This window comes from Lagopus leucura, unplaced genomic scaffold, assembly GCF_019238085.1.
Source record: "Lagopus leucura isolate 7727_CA_CO unplaced genomic scaffold, USGS_WTPT01 Super-Scaffold_100002, whole genome shotgun sequence".
NCBI lineage: Eukaryota > Metazoa > Chordata > Aves > Galliformes > Phasianidae > Lagopus > Lagopus leucura.
In genome coordinates, this window is record NW_024962263.1 from 20468211 (window position 1) to 20485814 (window position 17604).

Sequence of the window (17604 nt, forward strand, 5' to 3'; positions counted from 1 at the left end):
AACCATAAATTAATACTGCTCTCAGGAAATGGACAACCCACAAAAACACAGGGCAACTACTTACCACAGAATTTGTTCTAGGAGTTCCTAGTGCAGAGTCTGAGATGTCTGACAAGCATTTTCACTTGCTAAAAGTTAGAAAGCACGGGCAGGAAATAAGGCAGAGTGTAACAGAAGAAATGCAGACTCTTTCGTACTGAATGGGTAAACAATGAAGAACCACAGGTCTTCTCAAAAGAGTCTAACTGCATTCTTGTAGCAACTAAATGCTAACTAGGACCTAGAAAATATTAGGAGCTGAGGAGAAAGAAAAAGGGTAAACTGAAAAGGGAGAAGAGTTAAGTCTCTGTGATCCAGCACTCTGCATCCTTGCCTTTTCAGCTGGATGACTTCACAAACATCTTGAAAGTACCATCCAAAAATAGAGTAGAGATAAAACTGTGAGTTAGAAAGTGTGCAACATACTTTGTGTGAAGTCCTGACATATGTACAGAGGTATTTAAGAGATGGACAAGTGAAAAATGCACACAGAAGTGAAACAAATATGTTTTAGACTGCATTCATTGCCACCAGAGCTACTCTGTGGCTGACTAGGTCCATACACAGCCTTCTTATGCTACAAATACTTCTTCATTCTAACACCAGACTCTCTACGTACATTATTTTGCTCCTTCCTGAGTTTAGTCAATCCAGGCATTCAAAACAGAGTCCTTCAAGGACCTCATGACAAACAGCAAGGATAGAGAAGGTCCATATGCTAAGAGCAGAAGCAAAATGGAGATGTTGCTGTAATTACACCAGTATCAGAAGAACAGGAGAACCCGGCAAGTTACAGGATAAAAGACAATAACTAAAAGAAAGAATATTTCAGTATTGAAGGAAAGAAAAGGGACAAAAAGAGGATGAGTAACTTTGTCAGCAAATTCCACCACTGTCCCAAGAAGCACAGCTGCACAGTATGAACCTGCAGTGTCTGAGGGAGCTCTTTGTTTCATTTTAGCTTGTGCCATTCTGCAAACAGTAAGACAAGCTAGAAACACCACTTGCCTTCCAGAAAAACTCAGAAATCCTCCTAGGATGCACCCCTGAGTGAGTTGCCACTACAGCCAAGACTTAACTGACTGGGCAGAGGAGGTCAAAACAATGTCTGAAAGTTCATCGGTGGTATCTGGCTCTTTCAGATCGCATTACTTCAGCTGAACTTCTGCTTTCACACAATTGACCTGGAACTAGTCCTTGCATTCCTTCCCGGAAGTTTCCAAACAGATGTTTGCCTTCAGGGAGAGGGAAAAGAGAAACATGCTTTGCTGAGGAAGCAGAGACAGCAAAGCAATCAACACTGTGCTGAAGATACTTGGCAGCCAGGATTATCACAACCTAGTTTCTTCCTGGGAGGGCTCCGTGGCAATCCTAAGTGACATTGTTTCGTTTCCAATTCATATAAACAAAACACACTAACTCTTTTAATGCAGTAAGTGGTACTTAGCTTTATATTTCATAGGCCAAAATGTGAAGCATGCCAAGTGTCAGGTTTAGAAAAAGCAAGACCTGTGAAGTTAAGATATACAGCTTTCCACTGTAAAACCTCATGGACATCACCAATATAGACAGAAGTACTACTATCTACGTGATGCCAGTCTGCACTAGAGAACTAGAACACATCTGCAAAGCCAGGCTTCTGCATCTAGCTTTCTGCATTACAGAAATTCTGGCTCAGGCAACCTACAATACAGAGCAATCTCCTTATCAACTTCATTGAAACTCTGAACATAGCTCTTTCTTTGATTTTCTTAGTATGTCTTGTAACCCGCAGTTGTCACTTCCTCAATACAAGTATTCTGAGAATATCATACCAACCCCATCAAACACTGAATCAAAGAATCTCATAACAGAATCACAAATGGGGTTAGATTGGAAGGGACCTTAAAGATGGTCAGTTTCCAACCCTGTGCTTTGGGCTCCCACCCACTGAATCAGGCTGTCCAGGGCCTCATCCAACCTGGCCCTGAACACCTCTGGGGGTGGAGCATCCACAGCTTCTCTGGGCAGCCTGTGCCAGTGCCTCACCACCCACTGGAGATCACTTTTGCATTGACTGTAAAAATGCTGATGATCTTATAAAAGGAGATGCCTTTAATGTCCCTCCACACACATTAGTCAGCCAATTAATTACTACAGTCACAGTTCTGCCAAGCCTTTCCCTTCCATACTCAAGACAGCAACTCCCAATCTAAGTAGCGAAGTCTCTGCAGACTAGTTTCACCTCCGCAATGTGAATACTAAAATAGAGAAGCTTCTTAGTCTTCCTTTACACTGAAGTTATTATTACTGTGGAGTGTACAGTCTCACTTCCTCCAAGGGCACAAATCAAGGAACTGTGTCTGCCTGTGCCTGGCCTGCACCTGACAATTTGTCTAATTAAACTAGATTCCAGCAAAGGTATTTAATCCGGATTTTAAGGAACAACAACAAAAAAATCTTAAGAGCTATCACTTCTGATAATTGTCTCTTTGTCCTTACACCATCTGCATGTAATCAACAGTTGTGGCTTTTACTTATGTACAAGGGAAGAGGTAAATTTAGTAGCTCCTATAACATTACAATTCCTGGTTTCCAGAATGTCAAGGTAAGCCATCATATAGCCAAACAAGATCACATTCCAGAGGATAACCATTAACCTTTAGAAGTACCAACTCAATTTCAGTCACTGTGTATAGCATTCATAGTCAACTTAGCTGAATTATAAAGCAACCATGTAACATAAGCTCCATGTGGATTTTGACATTTGTTTCCATGAATATCCACGCATGCAAACAGAACCTTTCCAACTGATATAGATGCAACCCTCCTCCAAAATGTGTACAATCCAAAAACCGCCTGAAGTCTTGCAGGGGTGTGGCACCAGTTTTTTGATATTTTCAGAGATGGAAAAGATTCTTATTTGAGAGGTGGAGAGAAGGCGAGAGTAAGGGAGATTTTATACAACATCTCCAAAGAATTCTGAATACCACTTACAGTTGTCAACTGAAAAACATGCTGCTGATTTCAAAAAGAAAGAAGAGTGATATTACTACAAAGCAACAGTTTAGAGTTTTTATACTAAATCACTTTGCATGTCTTTTAAGTCATATTAAGTGTAGTCATACTAAGGCACCTTGGTATTCAAACCACATTTGGCAGATAAAGCAAATGGTACTTTACAATTTTACACAAGACACACAGCAGTTGCTTAAACGTGCAATGGGAGGCAATCAGAGCTGGAATTAATATCAGAGCCCAGCTCTACTCTCTTCTGAGACTTTCACATACAAGCCAAAAGGGCAGACACTTACATCTATTGCATCTCTTTCAAATATGCGGAGCTGCAGAAACAGCTCAAGCTTGATCTTGCGTTCTTGAAACAGCTCCTCCATCTGAGATTGGGCCTCATCCAGCTGCTGCAGGACTGTCTCTATGTGGTTGATTGAGCTGTTATGGGGGGTCTTGTTACTAGAAATGGCCGAATCCCTATTGAAAGCAGAGATAGGAGAGGGGAGGGAAGACAGTTATTAAAAAGAGAAAACTGCACAGTTTGGATGATACACATGACCATGAAATACAGGGCTTTTTAAAGAAAAAGTTAGTGCTAATCATATTACAAGCAAGATAAGCCTTTATATTTTGTTAATAGGAGTCCAAATTATGTTTTAATACTTGAAAAAGCATTAGAAAATACGATTATTTTCATTTTTTGACCACTTCAGCATTTAAGGACATTCTGCTTACAGGAAGAATAAAGTTTAAAAGAGAGAAGCTCTTTCTCTGTGAAAAGGAAGTGGCATATGATAACTATTTACTTCACTGGATCTTCCTGGCAGTGAAAAATCAATATGAGATATTAAAAAATAATTAACAAGTATTTTACTGCAATACAAAAACTTTTACAAATTCAGGTACATTAAGATCAAATCCCACAGCAAATGGGAGATGTACCATTGCAGATGTGTCCCAAGTTTACTTACATTATTGCTTAACAAATAGACTGCAAACTGATGGTCATCACTACAAAAATGTGACATATTAGACTGCAAAACAATTTCAAGGGTCTCCTTATGAGAAGTCTGCTGCTCAGAACTCAAAACTGTGGAGCCCTGCATCTCCCAGACTACAAAGGCATACAACTTCTCCTATTACAAAGGTAGCTTATGTAAACAAAGTATCCCTCTTATGAAGGTAGTGTTTATAAGCTGAGCTTCCTGCAAATAGACTTACAGACCATCAGAACAGAATGAAACATAATAGCAGTCTTAATATTTACAAATTTTATTTATAGGTCAGAGCATGCAGTCATTATCTCTGCTCTCAAAATAGAAACTTAGCCTTGTAGAATACCAGACTTACGCCAGAAGAGATTTAAATTAAAACTTGTTTTACCTTAGTTGCTGTATGAGATCTTCGCCTTCTTTTATAACATTGACTGTAACCTGCAGAGTGGTCTGCTGTTGCTGACCAAAACGTTTAATCAGGTCTTGGACAGCCTCCACAGACTCTGCATAGACATCATCAAGCAGCTCTTTCTGCAACTCTTCAAGCCATGTCCACAGCTGAAGAAGGAAAAAAAAAAAAAAAAAAAAAAAGAAAAATAAGCACCAGGATCAGGCAGTCACTGTTGCAAATCAATTTGCTTGGATGGGAGAAAATGGAGGGGAAGAAACAGTATTTGTTTCTTTTCATAGAAAAACCCCATCTTCAATTTAATAAAAATGAGCCTTTGCTTCAAATAAGGTTTTCATGTCCTGGAAATACCAGGAAAGCTTTATCCGTGTTGCTAAGTCACCCTTTCTTTCTCATTTTCCTTCTACAGTACTAAGTGTATCCGACTGAGCAGCAGAGAGCTCATAGTGAGAATCCCATCTGCAGCTCTGCGAGAAAGTCACCGGGAGGGAAATGCTATGGTAACACTCCCTGAGAGAAGGAAGGAAGGAAGGAAGGAAGGGAGATGTATTGTAGCCACCATCAAATTTACACTGCCAGGCTGACACACGCACACAGATAACATGACACTTTTCAATGGCCTTCAGAAAAAGGAAAAAGCATTTCAGAAAACAATATACAGAGTGAAATCTGCCGTGAGAAGTTATTTTTCTATCATGATCTCTACAGCTATGGTGCTTACCCCGTTGTTTTCAATTCCATGTTATTACAACAAAAAAACACTGCAAGTAATTACACCGACTTTTTTGGCTTTGTTTCCCCCACTTAACACACCCTGTTCAGAACTGCTCACACACTGCAGTTTATGGAAAAATCTCTGGCTATAGGCGAGCAATGCATCACTACCAGACACTTGAATTCCACCGTGTTCTTTCCACAATTTTACAAAACAAAACAAAACAACTGTTGCATCCTAAGCTCTGTGTGGAAATTATTCACCAAAAAACCATCAGACACCTATAGGGCAAGTGATAATAACACAGTGCTCAAAGAGGGCACACGCCTGTCCCCCGCAACACCAGTGTGCACTCGCAGCACAATGCAACAGCTACTCTCACAGGAAGCTGCCAAATCAGGCCTCTCCTCCCCATATTATCATCACACCTACAGCCCTGCCTTCCAAGAACAAGGATTGAAATCTCCTTTTTATCTTGAAAGTAGAATTCTGTTCTGATTGACAGATCTTTTGTCTTCATTTGAATTTGTCTTTAAACAATTTAGAGATATAAACAGACTTCGTTAATCTTGAAACTAATTAAAAGTTAACAATTAAAATGCAGCCAATAAGTAATCCACATGGCTTAACTTCAAAGAGAGTAAGACAAATGCTTTACTTCTTTGCTTAACATTCTCTAGGAAATACTCATTTCATGCTTTTGTATAATGTCCTGATCATAAAGGTAACTACCAGTGGTGTTACAATAAAACACAAAACTCAGTGAAGAACTCTAAGCTTGAATTAAGAAGTTCCATTGCAGCTTTATTTTCAAATCAAATGCTAGGTTTTTGTTGGTGGTGGTTTTAGTATTTCTTTATTTGTTTTGCTTGCATCTTTTTAATTTCTTAAAGCCTTACGTGCTTCTTCAATTAGGTTTTTAGTGTAGCTCTTGTTATATTTTCAAGTATAAGGAAAAGTTCATGGTTTTTAACCAAATTCTTCTCTACAAATGTATTAAAAAGAAACACCCCAAACTCTCCAAAACCCAGAACCTCCTATTTGTACACATTCTGATCTTCTGACTACTTATATGCTTCACAGACAGTGCCTCTCACACATTTGAATGCAATTCCACAGTCATACACACCATGAGTTCAAGTCATTGCAGTCTTTCTTAGTAAAAGGAGCACAAATGAATGGAACTTAACAAGTGTGTCAAAAGAACTAGACAACACTCATTCCAGCACAACTCACTGCAACATCCAAAAAAAAAAAAAAAAAATTTTCAAATGCATACTTAGAAATGCAAATTTCATTTAAGACAAATGAAACTTAAGATTGAGAAGCCTGACAGTACAATTTGCAAACTGTATTCAGATTTCAATGGCCAGAATACATGTTTTTATTCTTCTCTTAGTTTATAAACTGTCTGAACCATGGAAACAGGACACTGCGTTAGAGAGCTTCCAAGGGAGATTCTGTGTGCATACAGTTCTTGCAACTGTGTAAATACACACTTCAGAGTGTAACACTTGTTGTTGACTATGAACCTAAGGCATTTGGTGCTAGCTAGAAGAGCTTACCAATGCTTACTGCACTGTCTATAAAATGCCAAATTTACAGAGACGTTTATCATAGATCAGAACTGAAGTCATTTTGGATATCCTGAACTGTATCAATTTTGCCCCTTACAAGTAACTGCGCTGCAGCTCAAAGTAGGTCCAAGAATTTTTCCACCATGTCTTTTCTGCTGAGTGTTGGGTCTCACCTGTATCTCATCTGTATAGAGGAAAACTCACCTCTGTGATTCTTACTCTTCACAAAGGCATCAGTCACCTCCATGACTAGAAGGAGAAGACCTGGCAGGGTCAATTTACACTGGTGATGTGCTTTGCTTGGGAATACTTCCCTTAAAGCTCACCTGGATACTGGAGAGCAAACCAGCACAGAACAAGCAGACTTTTCATTCTATATAGCCAATTGAAAGCATGACCACCTACCTGTGTGGTCATGGGTGCTAGCACAACAAATGTCATGCTAGCTGGCTTGGTGCCTGTTACCAGGAACAGAGAAATAGTTTCTCAGTGCAGAAGCTGCACAGCACAACTGTAAACACGGCATCCTGGCCCCACAGAGCCAAGGAGCTCAGAAATACACTGTGTTTGCCTATTTAATTAGCCAGATCACCCGCTGCTTGGGCAGAAAAGGCAATTTATAAATGCACAGAAAGAGTGTGATAGTAATTAGCATGCATTGCTTGTCTAGCTGTGATTCATACACTGTTGAAAGAGGAACAATTTAAGCCATTTCTGAAGTGAACAGTTTTCTGAACAGCTTTGTGACAATTTTATAGCGAAAGTTATTCTTTCTAACACATTACCAGGTAAGCTTTTAACACTTTTCCAATAAGCAAGTTTCTGACAAATTGTTTCCCTTGAAAATAATTTTGATCTGATGCAGTTCATCCACAAAAGTTAGAATAAAGCCACCACAGATGAACAGAACTGTCAGGTTATCAAAGTTGGATATAAATTCCTGCCATTTATTAAGATGACTTTAGCTCACAATGGGTGGCAAGTCAGCTGGCTTGTATACAGCTTTAAAACCAAAATGAGCACTGGGAATACTGCAAATTACATAAACTACCTTGTTTTCAGATACAAACCTAAGGGTGGAGCCAGAATGAGCTTGCACAGTAAACCCAAAAGAAGCCAAACAGTTTACTGGGAGAAGAACAGAGACTGGAGCTTAGCCATGCATGTTTAGCAGAGCAGAACTACAGATTTTATACTGCAATGATTTTCTGAGGTAATGAATTATTCCATCCAATAGTGAAAGCAACAATACTCTGATATAAGAAAAACCCCTCATCATTAAAAGAACACTGACTTTCTCTGTGTGAATTTTTGAGCAATCTCTGCTCGTGCTTTTCTGTTTACTACAAAAACAAAAGTAAAAAAAAGCAGAAAGATCCCCAAATCACTAAGTCCTGTGACCTTTGTAACAACTTTATCCAGTGGCAAAACAGCTTTAATGTACAGGGAGAAAACTACGTAAGTAACTAAATCCAGCCATAGAATGAGGTTCTTCTCTCTTTATCTGCTCTTCACATCTTATCAGAATTAAAATTGGAGAGGGAAATCAAATTCTGAATCCCTGACAGGCAAATGTTTCACCCAGCACTTTTTTTCTTGATCTATACATAGCACAGGCTAAGAAACATCTGCTTGAATGAGCCTGCATCCTGTGCTACCTCTTTCCTAAGTTCTTGGGAGCATGCCATTAGTCACTGAGATTGTATTACTTTAATTGTCTGCAACATCCTGGAAGTTTCAGCATTTGCATCATGGGCCTCCATCTCTTTAAATCTCATCCCTGCAATCTCCTGAAGGACTGGTGCTAAATAAGATCATACAATATTTTGCTGAATATAATCAGAGAACAATTATTCATAAGCGAATATCTTCCCGAGTTCAGAGTTGTTTTATGAAGTCTCTGTCACTTTTGTTTTTACGTAAGATAATTTTTCTTTACTTTTCATTTTATAATAGCTTTTGACTATTACAGTAGGCTAAGACAAAGTAAAGGCCACAGTGTCAGCATTTCAAAACTCAGTTCCTCATTTTGCCCATGCCCCGCAGCACAGTGCTGCAGTCTGTGCATCTCCTCAGACAGACTTCTTTAAGGAGCTGTTACCCACACAGGGCCAAATGTAATTAATATGCATGTTGGGGCTTAGAGGGGTTCTGAGATCTGTATGCTTTGGCTTTCAGTGCATGCTTTGGACAAAAACTGCATCTTAAGAATAAATAAGTTGAGATGTTAAAACATCAGGAGTTGATCTTCCATGAACTTTAAGAGACATTTAATATATTAAATGTATTAATATATTTGAAAATTAATTATATTTTAAAGCTCCAACCTATTCTACAATTACAATCAATTTCTCATTCAGATTAAGTTCATCCTTGAAGCAACATCAAGTTTCTTATATCTTCCTTAAATTACATTGACTATCAGTATCCTGTTACCACTTGCCCCATTCCTTATCTGAAGAAGAAAAAAAAGATGCCCACATCACAGCTTTAGAAGTCTATTTCTGCTTCACATTTCCAAAGCATTTAGTGTTATTTCAGTAACACCTGGACTGCAACCCATCAAATTAAATCCATTTTAAAGCCAAAGTAACTACCAGCGTTGACAAACTCAGGAGAGAGAGTTTGTGCTGGTTAACTGGAACACAGTCCTACCAAGTCAGAAAAACAACACACGTCAATATACTGCTGCTGAATGCTTCTTTTAAGAGCGAGAAGCATTTCTCCCCCAGCTCTCAAATTGAGAAATATTAGCACATCAATGTAGTGAGCAGAGATTTCACTTCATAGACATCGCCAGATCAGCTAAAAAGCTGGTCTGCTGCCTGGAAAGGGCATGCTCCAGTTCTCGGCACAGAAGACAGCAGCTTTATTATGACATCCAAATTTAAGCCAGAGATCACCAGCTCAGCAGAATCAAATACTCAGGAGCAGCTGGCAACCAGAACAGCAGATCTGTCACCTCAAGGTTCACCCTGGGATAAAATTAATGAAAAGCTGTGCTTATCTATACTGGATAATGCAGTGAGGGCATATTTCTGGCACTGAGTCATGAGACAAAGCAAGACCATACCAACAAGCTTTTCTGAATCTAATGCACTCCACACTTAGATGTGAGTGAACCAGCTGTGTTACAACCAGAGCAAGGCCTCCTCATCCTTCCCATGCACTGGCACCTTTCTTCAGCAGCTTGCACAGCCTTCTGTTTCATTAGTTTTCTTCAGGAACTGTGGATTTCTGTATTTGAAATCTCTGCCAATTCCACTTCCCTTGTCTCCTTTTCAGCCTCAGTATATTCTGCTGCAAAATTTAGTTTGAGTAAGATGAAAGAGATGTATTCTAGTAACACCCTTAACCATATTGTGTACACACAGAAAGTGCTCTGAGCTATTTTACAATCAACTAGTCAGAATATACGCAAAAAGCCAACAGACCATTCTCTTCCATGAACATTCAGCCCTGGTCTGTATTCCCACACTTCACTCCAGTTAGGAAAATATCTGTTGCACTACTTTGGCACTGCTACAAACACCTGGTTTGGCCATGATTTCAGTCTTCTCACTCATAAATGTTGTGTGAGCTGAGAGAGAGTGAGAAAGAATGTAAGAATTTGAATTCACACCAAAATTCTGCTCATCGCTACTTGATGGCAGATTTCAAAACAAAGACTACTGTGGCTTTTGCTCCTATGATTTGCAGTCAAGCTTTTATGATAACTATTTACTTAGAAAATGTATTTTTCACCTATGTGATTTTTCTTGCACAACATCTCATTTGAGTTTGTCAACAGCGCTGGGTGATCAGTTGCATTTCATTCACTCCCAGGCTAGGAATCAGCCTGAACACAGTATGTTCAATACAATGACTCTCATGGGAATATTTATGATCCCCAGCACCTTAAATACACCTTAACTACATCACTTCACTTGCTGAAATGTTTTGCAAAGACTGAAATTTCTCACTGACTGGGAACTAAAAAGTCAACATTCACAAATGTACAAAACTAAAATCAGAATTTATGTATAGGAAACAACAGATTTGCTTGGATCACCAATAAGCAAAATGAGTAACTGCAATAACATTACCTAACACTACTTCAGGCTTCCCTGAATCCACTCTTTTTTTCAATCTCAGTGAGAAATATGGTCTATTGAGGTTGGTTCATGAGGAATCTGAGAACTTGTACGCTGCCTTATGATATTTCCAAGACACAGGAAGATCTACCACCTTGTAATAACCTGGCCACAGAAAGCCAGCATTTCCAAAGTGCATCATAACATGCTGCTGCACACGGACTATACGGCTGTTCTGGGCAAAGGTAGAGCAAAAGTCTGTTATTTCTGGAACGTGTCAAACAGATCTTGCCACTGCTGTGGTAAGCAGAAGCTGCAGAAATTGATTTAATGAATGTGAATAGAGTAAAAAAACTGAGTGGACACAGTAGCAGTGGTAAGCTGCAGTCAAATTCTACATAAAGTGTCAAGGTTACACAAAGCTACAGGGGGAAAGGAATACTGGTATTCCCTAATACAGATGAGGAACATAGATTCAGTGTAAAGTATTTCCAATGAAAAGAATAAAATACAACAAAACATCCTACATCAACAACCAAGAGACTGGATGTCTTTCAGTGCCAGACTTCAAAGCCTCAAAATAGCCCAAGACCGTGACAACCAGCTTCCCTTGGTTTTGCATCTCTTTCCAAGCAGCCACACACAAGAAGGGTTTTTCTCCTTCATGTCCATTTCTCAGTTCAAATAAACACAAAGACAACACTCACAAGACACCACTTTTTTTTTTTTTAAAGAACTAAATCATTTCTCTTCGGTTCAACAAATAGCATATCATCCTACTACTTGAATACCTCTCTTCATCAGTTAAACATACACATTAATTTCTTAATCATCCACCATACATTCCTGCAGGTATGCACTAATTTATGCTGCAATTTCCCATATCCTGCAAGAGAAATGTAATTCTCCTGCCAACAAAGCATGGATACCTTTCAGGTTTAGGCCATTTTTATCTTCCATCTGCTTTATGATGCCTTCTCAGCACTCCACACACGTTTGGTAACAAACAACATGCTCTTGAAAACAAAACAGAATACAGAAGGCACAGGGCATCTCTGAGCTTTGTTTCTTTGCAGCGTAAGCAAATGACTGGCCTACTGAATATGAACCACCTGCCTCACTCTTTCATCTGTATTTTTAAGTAGAATGCAAATAAATAAACAAGAGAGTCTTGCTTATGTAACTAAACATAACTAAATGCTGTTTTTAATTTTTTCTGCTTCGTTAAGTATAGTAGGCAGCTACATGACCAAAAAAAAAAAAAATATATAATAATAAAAAGCCACCAAAACAAACTCAAGGTTTAGACATCAGCTATAATGCCTTTCCTCATATTCCAGGCTGAAAAGAGGCTGCCATAGCAACAGCTGTGTGCACTTGCAGGGTCACAGTAATATCCATTCTACAAAAGAAATAAATCAAGATGCAGATGATCTTTTTCCAATAAAATATTATCTAGGGGAGTAGTGGCAACATTCCAGCACATCTGGATAGCCACCCAGAGTTACTCAACACTGACTCACAGAACAATTTTTTTTTTTAATTTTTTATTTTTTTTAATTTTTTTTTTTTAAATGGGCCCTTCCTTACAACTCCTTTTACAGTCTCTGTCCTTCACCACTACAATCAACAGTGTCCATTAAAATAGCATTCCAATTGTTCTCCCTAATGCTTAGAAAAACAAGTAAAGAAAGCATCTACAGAAATGGTGAGCTTGTCTCAGCAGCTGACTGCTCCCCTGCTTTACAACAGGTAATGGAACTGCACAAGTGCTTGAGAAAAATGAAGCAAATAAGTTCACCTGTAAGAATAGTTCAAGATATAGAATTTATCTTTTGTTTAAACATGCAGAGCGCTGGGAGAGCTCTGGCAAGGAAGCACCTAACAGAAAACTGATGGGGGAGCTATGTCCTCATGTCTAGAGCTAACAAGGAATTCGATCCCGACCTGTTTCAAAGACCAACTGCTTCGTGCATTTGTTTCAAGAGCAAAGTAGATGATTCACATATAAAAAATTCTCACCCTGATCCTCCAAAAGGTTTTGCTGAAGAAACTGCTTTAGGACAATATACTTCATCAATAAACAGACTATTTCTCTATTTAGGGTGAAAGGGGTAAAGACATATGCTCTGATATGCTGTGCTCCACATGCCTTTCAAAATTTTCACCTAATCTGATCAGTAAAAGGATTTAACATAAGACCAAAACGGAAAGCAAATAATCTACAATTGTCAAGATTTATCACAGTCTATAATCAAAGTCTTTTCCTGAAATCTTTATTTTCACTCTAGATTATTCTAATCTTTCCCATGAGACTGTAAATACATATGATCTGCGTCCTGAATCAGATGAGCAAAACAGATTTGGCTGAAAATGAAGTATCCTAGCCTATTTCCCGCCCCCCCCGCCCATGTATAAACTCCCCAGTCCAGCTCACTGTTGAACTACAATAACATTTACACCAATTATTAGGAGAAGTAATGGGTTGTGGGTTTTGTTTGTTTGTTTGTTTTTAAATAACAGGTCAGATGCTGCATGCTAACATGCCAACTCATTACATAGTATCTAGCATCAAAAGAAATACAACTTCTAAAGGAGGCTAAAACATGAGGCAAACCATGGTCAATATCAGATATACTCTTTACATTATGAAGAACTGTCAATTTCTTCAAGAACTGCATTTTATGCAAGAGTAAAATGCAGTGTTTAAAGCAGAAAAAAATCTCTCTAAACAGAGGGGTTGACTTAAGTAGTGTGATGCTTTATTCACACACAGCAGTCTTCTGAACTCTGTCAGTCTAACCAAGTGTCTGACAATTCAGTTGCTGCATTAAAAACAAAAGTGCACAGCACCTCTGACTCTGCAGTGTTATCCTTCAGTTGTATCAGTTCCCTATTCCAACCATTTCCCCTTCCCCATGATGGAACAAGAAAGTGTATTTGCACAAGAAGGCAGAAACTGCTCGTAGGGGGGAAAAAAAAGGAAAAACATTATTAAAAAAGTCCTAGTAAGAAAAATAATACAGAAATACATCTACAAAACTTCCAACAGCCCTGTTCCTGGTCCCCAGTGTACAACAAATTGCAAAACCCATTGTACAATGGAGGGTCATTACTCTGCATGCCAAAGTTTTAATAACGAAGGTAACATTGGACAGTAATAGTTTGAAGGCTTAAAGTCATGACATGACTTATCAGTAGCTTTACCTCCTTGACATGTGTGTGAAAGGAAACGGACATGTCCAGCAGGATCTTGCGCTGCTCCACGCGTCTGACAAAATCCTGTATCCTGTCTTCCAGCTGATGGGCAGCTTGATATATTTCCTCTGGATCACACTCTCCGGTCTGAGCAAGCTGTTCGGCTGCTTCTAGAAGTTTATCTGCGTTGGTGTATGTGTTCTGCAGATAAATAAGTTAGTTTCATAGGATTAAATAGCAGAAAACTCAGCTATTATGTTTTAAAAGCCATTTCATGAGTGAAAATCAAAAGGATAAAAAGGCCCTTGGAATGTACTTTTCTTATTCTTTTTAAAAGTAGCAGAATGTAATCTTACTGAACACGTTATTTTATTTCTAGGCGCTTTCTCATTTAACTGTTAATAAATTCATTTCTTAGCTCCTTTTTATGTGTATTTAAATATCTCCTTCATCCAGAACATGGAAGTCTATTCTTCAGAATTATTATGTTATATTCACAGCTAGAATAAATGTCTAATAACATGTGAACTGGCCTGTCTCAGTACTGGGAAAAAATCACAACAGTCATGGACAGAAGACTTTTCAAATGTGCATCATCAGTGTTGAGAAAGTCCTAGATGCTGATAGAGACACCTAACATCAAATTGATACATCCAAGCAGAAGGCAGAAAGTCACAGAAAGCCACAGAAAATCTCTCGATTAATATGCATTCCCTTTCAGAAAAGAGATACCCAAAATTCATGTGTCAAGTGGATCATCATTTGTGAAAGCAGCAACAAAGTAAGATTTAGAAATAGGCTGTGGCTGAGTAATGGAGTGGAATATTGTCCCAGTATGTCATAGGAATAAAAAAAGCTGATCGCAGCAGAAAACAGAATGCAAGACATTTGCCATCTGATGTGCTGAGCATGTTATGGTCCAGAAAAGAAGAGGATGTTTAACAACTCTTAAAGCTTAGAAATTGCACCCTGCAATGTTTACAGTTCTCATTAATTCAAAACAGGACTGATTCTGAACACGTGCTATAATTTGAGTGTCCTCTTTTCTGAATCTAACTTTGGGTTTTCATGCACTAGAATGGTTCTCAATGTGACAGCACAGAAGGGTTCAAACTCTGGTGAAAACAAGTTCAAATCTACAGTACAGAAGCTTTGCTGATGTCACTGTGGTAAGTCTCCTGATAAGGGTGTACCACAGACTATGAAAAAAATTCCTTGACAATGTAAGCTGCACCCTTCTCTTTTCCCTATCTCAGTTGTCAGGTAAAAACACTGCATGCCAGGATAAATTAAGCCTATGAAAATGTGCTTTTCTTTGCCATTGTCACACCCCTTATTAATAACATAAACCCCAGAAAAGTTAATCCAAACCTCGACCTTAAACTCAACTAAATGGGTAACAAATCAAAGTTCTCCTGCGGGGAAAACTTATGTAAGGAAGTCCAAGGCATCTACTTGACCCAGTGCTGCTTTCATACACAAGGGGGGTTCTCCATTTATTATTTATGTAAGGAATTTAGTCCATGCTGCATCTTGATTCTAAGTGCATCTTAGTCTTTCCTTAACCTTCAGTTTTTTAATTGCATTTGGAGGCAGAGAATTCCTCCCAGTTTCCCCAGGAAAGCCAGCAGAGACGAACACAAACCCGCCCTTTTCAGCAGGGAGAGCATTACTCAGTGCTGAACATCTCCAGCTCAGGCTCGCTGGCCCAGAACACCCTCTGCACTGCGCTCCATGTTTTGTGTTTCCCAGTCACTGATCACACGTGTTCAGGAGCAAAGCCGAAGATCCTCCAGGCGCTCCTCAAACAACAAATACTTCATCAGCCCCGAGAACCGCACCCAGCTACAGATGGCTGAAGCAAAAGCTTCCCATTTTAATGAAAACTTTCTCTCATATATGAAGCATTGTTTACGAATTCCAAAAGTACCTTCCCCATAACAGGCCCAGGCACAGCGAGCTTCTTTTTCTGTAAACCAGATGGTGATCTACCTGAGCTTCAAATTTAACACAACCTGCACTGCGTTTCACAGCAGGCTGCGAGTCTCAAACCTCAGCAGCAGACACATGCCTTATCACTAAAATTTGTCACCCGAGAAGAGCTAGAATACAACTCAAATACTTATCTTGGCAGATTAGTAACTACCCTTCAGAATGGAGATCATAGCAAACACAGGAACTCTACTAACTCCTGCTGTTCGCACTTCTATGCCTACTTCTAACCAATGGTTGGAGGAAAAACCAGCAATGAGAAAATTCTTTAAGTGTTGGCAGCAAAGGGCAGTCACCAGTTGGAAGGTTAGGCAAAAGGGGAAGGAGTTTTCCCTCAAACCTGCTTATGCCTCTTTCCTAAACTGATAAAGGAGCCTTCATGGTGACAACTTCAATATAGAGTTTTGAAATCAGTTAACACTTCCCTCGGAATTTCTCCAACTGTATACAATTCCTGAATGCCAGAGAAAAATAATCAGCCCAGTAAGCCCTTTAGTTCATCTATTTGTGCCCCAAGGTATAACTGACTGCACTCAAACCTTTAATAAGCATTCTGCTCCAAAATATTGGAAAAATTTCTAGAATGGAGACACCATCACTTTCCCAAATAGTGCATCCTATTATTTCCTAGTCTTCTTGAGAAGTCTTCTCTGCATATTCTTCAGCAAAAACAGGCCTTGCATTCTTAGAAAGCATAGAAAGTGACACAGTACAGAAAAGTCCAAAGCTAAATTTAAGAGATTAGTGCAGAAATGAGTGGTAACAACAATAAATACAACAGGCATGAGTAGAGCTTAGTGCACTGCAGAAGGGAGAAAGAGAGATGAATGCATATATGGATAGAGATAGATTAATAGAGGTATACAAAGCATCTAAGGTAGAGACAATTAAAACTGATTACTCATTAAATTCAGCTGATAATATCAGATTTATGCATCAGAAAACATATTTGAAATGAGAAAAAAAAAAACAGAACACCAAAACCAGAAGTCCTTTTCATCTAAGGAGTAATTAAACTGCTGAACTCATTGGCACAGGAACTGGTGTACGTTCCAAAAATATAAATGGGTTCAAAAAGTAGTTAGCCTAATCAAGAGAAGTCCATCAACGACTAAACAATGGCTCTGATGCATCTTACAGCTTCAGACATCAAACAAACCCAAACAATTGGGAGGATAAAGGTGACTTTTTTATACAGACCTTTTTTTTCTGCATATAGTGACGGCCATAAGACACAAACGTTTAGTTTGATGTCTTACAGTCATTCTTGGGTACAGGAAAGTAAGAATTAGTTCAAGTATAGAAGCTTTTGGAGCTAGCCTTCTGTCAGTAACATTTTAACACTTCTATTGGCTCCCTGCATTTTATAAAACTTTGCTATGCTGCTGACAGTTCACCGCTTCCTCTCAACTTCTGACTGAAAACCCCAGATATCAAGAATCCTATTTAAAACAAAACAAACAAGCTAAAAGAAAAAAGAAATAACAACAAAAACACACACACAAAAACCAAAATCACAAAACTTGGGCCAACTAGAAATGAAGGCAGAGAATAAATTATCTGAAAGTTACGAAAAGAAATTTCAAATTGCTTGCTCTTTTACACTTGAACATAA

The 17604-nt window shown here is 38.8% G+C and overlaps 1 protein-coding gene across 3 annotated transcripts in view; it reads right to left on the minus strand.

The window, feature by feature from the left end:
* TRIO (trio Rho guanine nucleotide exchange factor) overlaps nt 1–17604 on the minus strand; it is a 224410-nt gene that overhangs the window by 107329 nt on the left and 99477 nt on the right. For all 3 annotated transcript variants that reach the window (XR_006178638.1, XM_042870088.1, XM_042870089.1), the window contains exons 11-13: nt 14007–14198; nt 4414–4583; nt 3333–3507 (exon numbers count right to left, since the gene is read on the minus strand). Coding sequence is in view for 2 of the 3 variants with exons in the window: in XM_042870088.1 (XP_042726022.1) it covers nt 3333–3507; nt 4414–4583; nt 14007–14198 (537 nt within the window). In the remaining variant the exon portion in view is untranslated. The remainder of the gene's footprint in view (nt 1–3332; nt 3508–4413; nt 4584–14006; nt 14199–17604) is intronic.